This window comes from Capricornis sumatraensis, chromosome 7, assembly GCF_032405125.1.
Source record: "Capricornis sumatraensis isolate serow.1 chromosome 7, serow.2, whole genome shotgun sequence".
NCBI lineage: Eukaryota > Metazoa > Chordata > Mammalia > Artiodactyla > Bovidae > Capricornis > Capricornis sumatraensis.
The window spans coordinates 38,666,451-38,678,786 of record NC_091075.1 but is presented as its reverse complement, the minus strand read 5'-3'; the positions used below and the strand labels follow the sequence as shown (position 1 = coordinate 38,678,786).

General features: G+C 40.5%; 2 protein-coding genes across 5 annotated transcripts in view; one reads left to right on the top strand and one right to left on the bottom strand.

Annotated features, from left to right (window-relative positions):
• The window catches only part of HERC3 (HECT and RLD domain containing E3 ubiquitin protein ligase 3), a 123,515-nt gene that overhangs the window by 90,976 nt on the left and 20,203 nt on the right, over positions 1–12,336 (top strand). The window lies entirely within an intron of this gene.
• On the bottom strand, positions 8,521–10,283 carry NAP1L5 (nucleosome assembly protein 1 like 5). The gene has a single exon (XM_068975519.1). The coding sequence runs from the start codon at positions 10,206–10,208 to the stop codon at positions 9,633–9,635; it is 576 nt and encodes a 191-aa protein (XP_068831620.1). The 5' UTR covers positions 10,209–10,283; the 3' UTR covers positions 8,521–9,632.

Genomic DNA, 12,336 nt, shown 5'->3' with positions numbered 1-12,336 from the left:
TTCTCTCTTTCTAAAAAAGTTTTTAAATCTTTGTGTTGTAAAATGTGCTGTTGTTTTAAATAATGCCAGGCAGAGGGGGATTCCTATTTTTATTGCCAAGACACTGTGTTTGAAATTAGAATAGGGAATAGCTTCTGTGTTAGGTGGAAGTTTGGCTTTTTGCTTTTCTGGGTTGCTAACACTCACTGAGCACACGGTAAGGTCATCCACACTGCTTTAGACTCTACCGTCCATGACTCTGTACTTGATGTCAGGAGGCTGACCCCCTTGCTGTCACAGTTGCCTGTTGGATAGACTTCTGAAAACGTAGAGTGGTTATTGCCACATTATTAATATTGCTGTCATAGCCAGGGACAGACAGAAAAAGACGTGAATTAGTGTTTGTTTGATTGTTTTTCACCTTTATCTTTAATGTTGTGAGGGGTTTCCCTCATAGCTCAGTTGGTACAGAATCCGCCTGCAATGCAGGAGACCCCGCTTTGATTCCTGGATAGGGAAGATCCCCAGAGAAGGGAAAGGCTACCCACTCCAGTATTCTGGCCTGGAGAATTCCATGGACTATACAGAATGTGGTGCACTGAAGAAGGGAATGGCAAACCACTTCAGTATTCTTGCCTTGAGAACCCCATGAACAGTATGAAAAGGCAAAATAATAGGATACCAAAAGAGGAACTCCCTAGGTCATTAGGTGCCCAATATGCTACTGGAGATCAGTGGAGAAATAACTCCAGAAAGAATGAAGGGATGGAGCCAAAGCAAAAATAATACCCAGCTGTGGATGTGACTGGTGATAGAAGCAAGATCCGATGCTGTTAAGAGCAATATTGCATAGGAACCTGGAATGTCAGGTCCATGAATCAAGGCAAATTGGAAGTGGTCAAACGAGATGGCAAGAGTGAACATCAACATTCTAGGAATCAGCAAACTAAAATGGACTGGAATGGGTGAATTTAACTCAGATAACCATTATATCTACTACTGCGGGCAGGAATCCCTCAGAAGAAATGGAGTAGCCATCATGGTCAACAAAAGAGTCTGAAATGCAGTACTTGGATGCAGTCTCAAAAACAACAGAATGATCTCTGTTCGTCTCAATATCACAGTTATCCAAGTCTATGCCCCAACCAGTAACGCTGAAGAAGCTGAAGTTGAACGGTTTTATGAAGACCTACAAGACCTTTTAGAACTAACACCCAAAAAAGATGTCCTTTTCATTATGGGGGACTGGAATGCAAAAGTAGGAAGTCAAGAAACACCTGGAGTAACAGGCAAATTTGGCCTCGGAATGCGGAATGAAGCAGGGCAAAAGACTAATAGAGTTTTGCCAAGAAAATGCACTGGTCATAGCAAACACCCTCTTCCAACAACACAAGAGAAGACTCTACACATGGACATCACCAGATGGTCAACACCGAAATCAGATTGATTATATTCTCTGCAGCCAAAGATGGAGAAGCTCTATACAGTCAACAAAAACAAGACCAGGAGCTGACTGTGGCTCAGATCATGAACTCCTTATTACCACATTCAGACTCAAATTGAAGAAAGTAGGGAAAACTGCTAGACCATTCAGGTATGACCTAAATCAAATCCCTTATGATTATACAGTGGAAGTGAGAAATAGATTTAAGGGCCTAGATCTGATAGATAAGAGTGCCTGATGAACTATGGAATGAGGTTCGTGACATTGTACAGGAGACAGGGATCAAGACCATCCCCATGGAAAAGAAATGCAAAAAACCAAAATGGCTGTCTGGGGAGGACTTACAAATAGCTATGAAAAGAAGAGAGGCGAAAAGGAAAGATATAAGCATCTGAATGCCGAGTTCCAAAGAGTAACAAGAAGAGATAAGAAAGCCTTCTTCAGCGATCAATGCAAAGAAATAGAGGAAAACAACAGAATGGGAAAGACTAGAGATCTCTTCAAGAAAATTAGAGATAGCAAGGGAACATTTCATGCAAAGATGGACTCGATAAAGGACAGAAATGGTCTGGACCTAAAAGAAGCAGAAGATATTAAGAAGAGGTGGCAAGAATACACGGAAGAACTGTACAAAAAAGATCTTCACGACCCAGATTATCACGATGGTGTGATCACTAATCTAGAGCCAGACATCTTGGAATGTGAAGTCAACTGGGCCTTAGAAAGCATCAATATGAACAAAGCTAGTGGAGGTGATGGAATTCCAGTTGAGTTGTTTCAAATCCTGAAAGATGATGCTGTGAAAGTGCTCCACTCAATATATCAGCAAGTTTGGAAAACTCAGCAGTGGCCACAGGACTGGAAAAGGTCAGTTTTCATTCCAGTTCCAAAGAAAGGCAATGCCAAAGAATGCTCAAACTACCGCACAATTGCACTCATCTCACATGCTAGTAAAGTAATGCTCAAAATTCTCCAAGCCAGGCTTCAGCAATACGTGAACCGTGAACTCTGTGATGTTCAAGCTGGTTTTAGAAAAGGCAGAGGAACCAGAGATCAAATTGCCAACATCCGCTGGATCATGGAAAAAGCAAGAGAGGTCCAGAAAAACATCTATTTCTGCTTTCTTGATTATGCCAAAGCCTTTGAGTGTGTGGATCACAATAAACTGTGGAAAATTCTGAAAGAGATGGGAATACCAGACCACCTAACCTGCCTCTTGAGAAATCTGTATGGAGGTCAGGAAGCAACAGTTAGAACTGGACATGGAACAGCAGACTGGTTCCAAATAGGAAAAGGAGTACATTAAGGCTGTATATTGTCACCCTGCTTATTTAACTTCTATGCAGAGTACATCATGAGAAACGTTGGACTGGAAGAAACACCAGCTGGAATCAAGATTGCCGGGAGAAATCTCAATAACCTCAGATATGCAGATGACACCACCCTTATGGTAGAAAGTGAAGAGGAGCTAAAAAGCCTCTTGATGAAAGTGAAAGTGGAGAGTGAAAAAGTTGGCTTAAAGCTCAACATTCAGAAAATGAAGATCATGGCATCCGGTCCCATCACTTCATGGGAAATAGATGGGGAAACAGTGGAAACTGTCAGAGTTTATTTTTTTGGGCTCCAAAATCACTGTAGATGGTGACTGCAGCCATGAAATTAAAAGATGCTTACTCCTTGGAAGGAAAGTTATGACCAACCTAGATAGTATATTCAAAAGCAGAGACATTGCCGACTAAGGTCTGTTAGTCAAGGCTATGGTTTTTCCTGTGGTCATGTATGGATGTGAGAGTTGGACTGTGAAGAAGGCTGAGTGCCAAAGAATTAATGCTTTTGAACTGTGGTGTTAGAGAAGACTCTTGAGAGTCCCTTAGACTGCAAGGAGATCCAACCAGTCCATTCTGAAGGAGATCAACCCTGTGATTTCTTTGGAAGGAATGATGCTAAAGCTGAAGCTCCAATACTTTGGTCACCTCATGTGAAGAGTTGACTCATTGGAAAAGACTCTGATGCTGGGAGGGATTGGGGGCAGGAGGAGAAGGGGACAACCCAGGATGAGATGGCTGGATGGCATCACGGACTTGATGGACGTGAGTCTGAGTGAACTCTGGGAGATGGTGATGGACAGGGAGGCCTGGCGTGCTGCGATTCATGGGGTTGCAAAGAGTCGGACACGACTGAGTGACTGAACTGAACTGAACTGATACAGTCCATGGGGTCACAAAGAGTCAGGCACAACTGAGCAATTTTCAGTTAATGTTGTGAAGAGTAGAAGTGTTATCATCAAAGCATGTTAAGATCCTGGAAAGAAAAGTTGTATATGATGGTGAAAGATTAATCATTTCCTTTTGACTGTTACATGCCATAATCTTGTCATGGGGTATTTTCATAAATTAGCCTAAGAAAATGAAGTGAAAGAACCAAAAGAATAACACCTGCTGTATTTTTAACTTGAGCAGTTGTATATAGAGATGCTGCTGGCATTGAAGCTGTTTTTATTGAGCTAACAGTAAGATATTTGCTGTCACCACTGCCCTGGAGGAAAATGATAGAAGGATACCAATTCTGTATCCATAATTTATTACATTCCATTTGGTCTTAAAATTGCTCTGTTTACTTTGACAAGAGCTATAGACAGACAAATGAATTACAAGCATCCAGGTAAAAGAACACCCTTGGGTGATTGCTGGTGACCGCTGGCATCTTAGCTAAATCTTGCCACAACTGGTAGTCATATCTGGATAATACTGTACCACATAACTTAAGTATTTCTCATACTCTGTAACATGGTGTTTATTACCATCAATTAAAAAAAACCCACATGTCATTCTAAGGTAAGTGCTCCAGTCAGTCAGTCAGTTCAGTTGCTCAGTCGTGTCCGACTCTTTGCGACCCCATGAACCGCAGCACGCCAGGCCTCCCTGTCCATCACCAACTTCCAGAGTTTACCCAAACTCATGTCCATCGAGTCGGTGGAAGGACTGATGTTGAAGCTGAAACTCCAATACTTTGGCCACCTGATGTGAAGAGCTGACTCATTGGAAAAGACCCAGCATCAGGTCTCAAGTTAAAAATACAGCAGGTGTTATTCTTTTGGTTCTTTCACTTCATTTTCTTAGACTAATTTATGAAAATACCCAGTGACAAGATTATGGCATGTAACAGTCAAAAGGAAATGATTAATCTTTCACCATCATATATAAACTCCTTGTAGTCCAAGGGACTCTCAAAAGTCTTCTCCAACACCACAGTTCAAAAGGCACCTAGATTCCATAAAGGAATGTGAGAATAAAACCCACACATGACAAACACTTCTAGATCCTTAAGATCAAATCAAGTTAGGAATGCTGAGACTTCACTTGATCTCTTGAGATAGTCTATGGGAGGTGTGATCTTTAAGATCTGCATGGTACTTGTGCTGGGCTGCTACAGGAATAGCAGATAATTAAAATGCTAGTCACATTTCTCGAGTGCTTCCCATAGTTGAAGAAACTGAGGCGTGGAGAGATATAAGTTACTTGCTCAGGTTTACATGGTTAGAAGTCCAGAGTTCAAAAACCAGAGCCAAGATTCAGAGCCATTTTGTTTGAGTGAGAGCTTAGGCTCTCAGCACATTGCCACTAAGAGGCCAAGACCAGAGTTTCAGGGTCCCTGTGTCCCTTCATCCCTTGAAGACAAATAACTTGAAGAGTTTGCTGTTTTCAGTTCAGACAGACTATGCAATTTTTTAAACACAAAGTTGGCATAGTTGAAAACATACAATATATGTATAAAATTGTATGTCTGAATTTTTTAACTTAGGTTGAGATAATGCTTATATCTATAAATTTATTATAAACCCCTCATGCTGCTGCTACTGCTGCTGCTAAGTCACCTCAGTCGTGTCCGACTCTGTGTGACCCCGTAGATGGCAGCCCACCTGGCTCCGCCGTCCCTGGGATTCTCCAGGCAAGAATACTGGAGTAGGTTGCCATTTCCTTCTCCAGTGCATGAAAGTGAAAAGTGAAAGTGAATTCGCTCAGTCGTGTCCGACTCTTAGCGACTCCATGGACTGCAGCCCACCAGGCTCCCCCATGCATGGGATTTTTCAGGCAAGAGTACTGGAGTGGGGTGCCATTGCCTTCTCCAAAAGCCCTCATGGATAGTCTTAATAATGACTGCACAGCCTGCTATGTGAATGTGTGTTTTCCCTACTTTCCCTTTTGAGTGCCTGGCTTGTTTCTGTGTTTTTTTCCTTCCCTTTATTTCTTTCTCTTCCCCTTCCTTCATTTTTAATAAGACTGTATCAGACATCTTAAGTATAAAACTTTGTTTTTAAAATTGCTCTTTAATGATAAGGTCCCAAGGGTGAAATGGAATTAGTGTATATCACTTTGAACCTGTGGCTATTTTTGCTAAATTGATTTTGCTTATGAATTATACCAACTTATACATCATCATCAATGTATGAGAGTAAGGATTTCATCTAATCCTTAAAAATACTGAGTGTTCTTTTTTTAAAAAATCTAGTCTAATAAGAAACTTGACTTCACTTGTAAAATTTTGTATTTCTCCCATATATAAGCTACTTTACATATTCTACATAGCATTGATCTATTTTTCTGATGCTTGCCTTTAAAATATTTTTTCTTAAAAAAAGTGAATTAGGTAGACGTGATCATTGCTCAACATTTTAATGAATTAAATGCCACCGAATTTTTCATTTTTAATGGCTAATTATGTTTTGTGACTTTCATGTCAATAAAAAAAATGTTTGTGTTCATGTGTATGCACGTGCAAAAGTGCCTGTGTGTGCTTGATGGTAAACTCTGAGTCCGGGAGAGCTGCTGTACTGTGCGTGGGCTGTGAGCGTCAGCCTGCTGCCGTCTTCTGCATAATGCTCATAGAGACTGAGTTGAATGCGTAATGCACGCTGGCTTTCTTTTTGCCAGTTGTGTTCTGTGTCGCTTACTAATTTGGGTCTATAATGGATTAAAAGTGATTTATGAGTGAGAGCGTTTGACCTGCCTTAAAGAGGGTATTCTGCTACATATTAACATGCAAGTATTATGGCTGCCTGAGGAACTATCAAATAAGCAGTTCAGGAAACAGAGGGGAAAGATCAAGCCAGTTAGGAAATGGTGGAAATTGCTTGACATTATGAAGGGCATCACATATGTGCCGATATCCTGAGAAAAGTGGCCAGCAGTGGTATGAATGGTAGCTAGAAAACCCCATAGCTGAAGTTGTATGTATAAGTGAAAGAAAGATCCAGACCTTGCTGGAGGCCTGGACCACTTAGTACTGTCCTTTCAGGATGTGTCTTGCTGCCCTGAACAGGATTGCAGTATTTCCCTTTTTTAAAGTAGTCTGCTGACATCCTTTATATATTTCGCTATTAAGACAAAATGATTTTCATATGATTTATATGAACTTTTTTTTTGTATTTGTACTTTATTGCACATTTTATTCTGTTTGCTGCTTGCTTTTAAAAATGTGAAGTCTTTAAAAATGTTTATAACCTCTTAATTTTTGTGTTGTCATGTCTGTTGATTATTTCTTTTGGTCTTAAAACACTCTAGACTTAACCTTTCCCTGTCCAGTAATTGATAAATGCGTAATAATATATTTTCTTCCATTTAAAATTTTGAGTCCGTAGTTTAAGATAAAAATCTTGTTTCCATATTAGTAAACAATTAGGTGAAGATTAGGGTAGTTATATGGTTCTAGATACAGTTTGGGTTTTGATTTGAAGTGTAGTAAATAAAATGTTAATATGGGAAGAATCGACACTTTTGTGATATTCAGTCTTACCTTCCAAAGGCCTGTTTTACATTTCTTTGTGATATTCTATTTTTTTTCTTTTCATAGGTTGCATACATTTTTGAGGTTTTTATAAATATATTTTATATACCATGAGAGCCGTTTGCATGTATTTTTACCATTATTAAAGTGCCTAGAAATAATTAATGGTTTTTATATATTTATCTGGTAACTGATCAGTTCCTCAAACTTAGTGAATGTGATAGCTTTCAACTGATTCTCTTGGGCTTTCTATATAAAATCACATCCCTTCCAAAATTTTTTATTTTCCCCACTAATTACACACCTTATTTGTTTCACTCATTTTTGTTTTTGTAGGACCTAGAAAAACAAGTCTTTTATTCCTAGGGATAAAAAATGAATATTGAATTTTTAGGTTTTTTTTTTTTTTGCTTCTGTTCCAGATGGGTATGATTATCATTTACTTCTTCTATAATAAATTATTTTGATTTTCTCTTTTTGTTGTCTTGACGCTAAGGAGGATTGTTACATTAAGGTTTTACTCAACTATTGCAATTAGCAACAGGTCAGAGCTTCCTTCCATTTCCTAAGGTAAATCTGTCTAATGTTACTTCTGAATAATTTTAACCCTTAAGGGAAATGAAAAAAAAACACATCTGTGTGTTTAAAATTTGGGGGGAGTCACTTTTTTTTTTTTCCACTTTCAATTTTATACTTAATTTAGAATGTCCAGATATAAACTTGAAATGTCTTTTATTCTTTCTGGGAGGAAATCAAACTCATTTTTATATTGAGGAAGAAGACCTTTTATTGAATTTACTTATGAATGAAAGGCCACATTCTTAAACAATAAAATCATAAGAATATAATGAAAAAATCATAAGAATATAATGTATTTTCTCCCCTTTTGTAACTTACAAGAGGACTGAATTTCAAATCTTCCTCTTTTATCTTTTATATAATAACAATATTAACAGCTGAAGTACTTTGAGCATTTAGTGTCAGATGCTGGTCTATGAGCTTTATGTAAATTAGCTTGTTCTCCATAATAACCTGTGAGGAAGGAACTGTTACTATCCCCTTTTACAGATAAGGAGAAACTAAACACAGATTAACTGAATTGCTCGAGATTCATTGTTAATAAGAGGCAGATCTGGGATTTCATTCCAGGCAGTCAGAAAATGAGTCCTTTTGTTTTTTGAAAATACTGTTTTATTAACACCACAGTGGTAAACAACTTTATGCTTAAATTTCCTTATAGATTACACAGTTCAAAACCCACAAAGAAGCTAAGAGTCTTTACATTAAATGTGTCCTCCTAAAAATCCTTTGCTGTATGCCAATCTGTTCCCAAGCGGTAAAATTTGATTATGCACCATTTTATATTAATATGTCACATTTACATAGCAAAATAATGAAGGCACAGCTAACACAAGCAAACTTAAACCCTTTCTACTTCTGAGGATGGGGACACACAGTTGGATTGGTTCTTCAAGTATATATTTTTTCCCAAACATTAGCTTCAGTGAAGAGTTCTGATAATTTTCACAGCTACATTCTAAAAGCTACAAGACAGAAAGACATCACACAATTCAAAGTACATAACATTGGATACACATGCTTTACAGACTTTACTAGAATCTACATTTTTTTCAAGTAAATTAATACTTCTAAAATACTTGATAAAGGGATTTAATACTCAAACAATTGGGATTTGTTTTACACCTTTGTAAATAGACATTACCAAGAAAATACATAAACATGAGACTGTAAATAATGAACACATACGTTGACAATATTGTACAGGTCATACACCCTCCTTCTTGGAACCAAATATTCAGAACAGTCTTTAGAATCTGAAGTGGCAGTTTTCTGAGCCTCATTAACAGTATTGTCATGATCTCCAGCACCGGCTTCCTTCCTCCCATCTCTCTTCTCTGAAGCTGATGTTACAAAAACAAAGTCTTAAAGATGAGATCTGTCTTGAGTTCTGCTGCTGCTGCGCTGGAAAAAATGCAAAACTAACGAAATTGAAGAATTTGGCACTGAGAACACGTTCGATCTCGGCTTGGGTATTCCGTGCCTAGTGCGATGATACTGTGATGAAAGGATTTTCAAAGTGACGTTCTTTAATTCACATCTACTTGACACCCTTAGTAAGTCTCAACTCCAGTCCTCACAGAAGAGATCATGAAAAATCATTTTAAATTTAACTCATTTTCAACACCTGTTGGTATATTTGTGTTCAGATTGGAAATCAAATTTGAGACGTGCTGGGCATAATCTGATTGCGTCAATTTCATAGTATTTTAGGAATGTCAGAATTGATTCCTAGTGTACTTTGGTCCAAAACCTGAGCCGTTCAAGTCCACCAATGTGTACAAAATAATAGTGATCGGGGTTTTAAATCTGCGTCGTCATTCTCCTCTGCGCACTCTGCCCCCGCTTATTTCTTGGCGTCATCAGGCACTGCAGAGTGGGGACCCTCATCTTTGGCGGCAACGGTCGCGGCAGCCTCTGCTGCAGGCTCTTCTTCCTCCTCGTCCTCCTCCTCTCCCTCCTCCTCATCCTCGTACTCGTCATCATCATCATCCTCCTCATCACCCTCTAAGGTCCATGCACACCCCTCCATCTCACCGGTGAGCTCTTGGATCTTAGCAAGTAAGGGCTTATAGATATCGTTATACTTTTTCTCCAGAGCCTGGAATTCCTTGTCAAATTTGGCTTCTATCTTATCGCATCGCTTCTGCAGCTTTTTGAGAGCCAGGACTCGGCATTTCACCGAGTTAGGCAGGCTCTCGATAAAGTCATTTCTAGGCTTTGGTGCATTCTCTGCAGGAGTCTGGGGCTCCTCAGCCATCTGACCGACCGCACCGTCGGAGTCGCCGGACGCGCTGTCAGAATCTCCCCCCTGCGCACCGCCTTCCGCCATTACCTCCTCCGCTGCCGCAGCCGCGTCCGCTGCTGCTGCCGCCGCTGCCTGGCTCCGCTCCGCAGAGCCCTGGTTCTGCGAGTCAGCCATGTTCGAGGAGCAGCGCAGAGGTCTAGGTGGCTCCCACAGAGACCTGCGCCCGAGCTGCACCACAGCGATCCTGCGGCTGCGGCAAGCGGCAAGAGGCGCTGACGTCGGCCGCGACGGTGACGTCGCGCGGCCCCGCCCTTTCCCCCTGCGGGCCCTTGACTGGCTCCGCATAATCAGCTGATGGTGGGGCCCTCGAACCGCACCAGCAGCCTCCTGTTGCTACCCTGCTCTCCCCCGCACTGCAGGCAACGTCAGGACCCGTTTCCTAGCTACCCTGCTTACCCCCACATCTGCCTGCGCAAATCCCTCCCCCAGTAGAGAGGAGCTGGGGGTGGCGGCAGGTGTCCGCGGCAGTTTTTCACGAACTGTGTGGACGGGCTTAGCCTTTGCCACTTGGCTCCTCTAGCTCACGCAGGTGCTTATATACATCTGCCAGTATAGCTGCCTTGGCATTTGTCTCCATCTCTCTGTAGCTGGCGTTGGCATGTCGAGCTTATTCTTGGGGACTCGGCTTTGGTCACCTCAGATTTCACTGAAGTCCTTGCCAGAGAGTAGAGGCCTGGGGGGATCTGCCTCCATTCCACCCCCTTAGGGACCTGTGGCGGAACTGTACAGTTTTCAGCCCTTTCTCCCCTCGTCCCACCCTCAGCAGCCCCTCTTGCTCCTCTCTCATCCTAGTGGCACGTACACCGGTAGCACGGTCTTCTTTAAGTTAGGCGGACCCTGGAAGCAGTTTCGGAGCCATTTGACCAGGAAATGTATGAAACCCTGGGTATCCTGGAATATTCCAGAAGGCTCCTCAATAGCCTTGTCCTGTGGGGAGGAATAAAGCTGGAGGAAGGCCAAAGAAAGCAAAGCCTTCTAACGCTGGAGGCCCGGGGTAAGGGGCCCCCTGCCTTATCGGGGCTGAGGCGCGTGTTTAACAGTGCTGTTTGCTAGGGATGTACCGTCACACACGTACACACAGGCGTTGTCCCCAGGACATGGTTCAGCATCTGTTCCGAGGGTCTAACTGGTGATTTGTATGAGAACGATTAAAAAAAAAAACTGTCGAATACTAACCTCTTGTTTTCTAACAATCAAATGAGTAGACATTTTAGTTTCCTGTTTATTAAATCAAAGTGAGAGCTTCTTGAATAAGGGTAAGAGCACATTATTTTAGGTATGGAAGCCAGACGATGTAGGACTTGTTCAGGAATGTTTTCAAATTAAGCATTACTTACACAAATGCTTTTTTCCCCATTATATTGGGACTTGCCGAAGTATTTACATAAAACACATGAATGTAAGGAAATTAACTGCCCAAGTACATTTGGTGTGTCTTTTTGGGTCTTGTAAATGTTAGTTAATAATATGCAAAGCATTTAGTGCTGACATTTAGCAAGAACTTGATATTTTGTTTACAAAATAGTTAAATTGCATTTATTACTCAAAGATAACCTGCAATAATATACTCTTAGAAAAGGACATCTTTGTGCCCTTCCCCAAAGAAACTTTACAAAAGGTTCAATGTAGCCCCAGTAGAAACTATCTTAGTTTTTTTGTACTTGTAGTTCCTATTATTTATTTTACTTTCTTAATTATCTCTCAGATTATTTAGTTTCTGCTTCCTTGTTACCATTCATAATGATGAGATTTTTTTGGTTAAGGTTGAAATTTCGATCCTAACTCTGAATTTGGTGTAATAATGTATCTATATTTCGTTGGCTGATGCTATACATATTTAATACATCACCTGAATGTTCCATATACCATCTTTTGATAGGTACAGCTACTGTGAGGTTAAGACTGTATTTTCTCATTTTAAAAAATAAGGAACTTAGGTGAAGAAAAAGGAATTGAAATGCTGTTTTACAATATGTATCACCTGGTTGGCAGAATCAGAGACAGAAGCGAGGCCTTCAAACTCCTGTAATATAGAAGCTATGACACACTAAAAAGATGAAAGTAAACTCGGACGTTACTCAGTCTAACTAACTTGAATTACTTGAAACAACCAGGGTGTATCCATCTTTTAGGATTTTTATGTTCCCATCTTAAAAAATCTTTAAACTTAGTGTTAAGCTAGGCTTTACTGACCAGGGTTCTTGGACTCCTTAATAAATGGATATTGATAAGAGACTAGATG

Bases quoted from the DNA above. Each gene is read 5' to 3' on its own strand.
- NAP1L5 (XM_068975519.1), bottom strand. From the start codon at position 10,208: ATGGCTGACTCGCAGAACCAGGGCTCTGCGGAGCGGAGCCAGGCAGCG.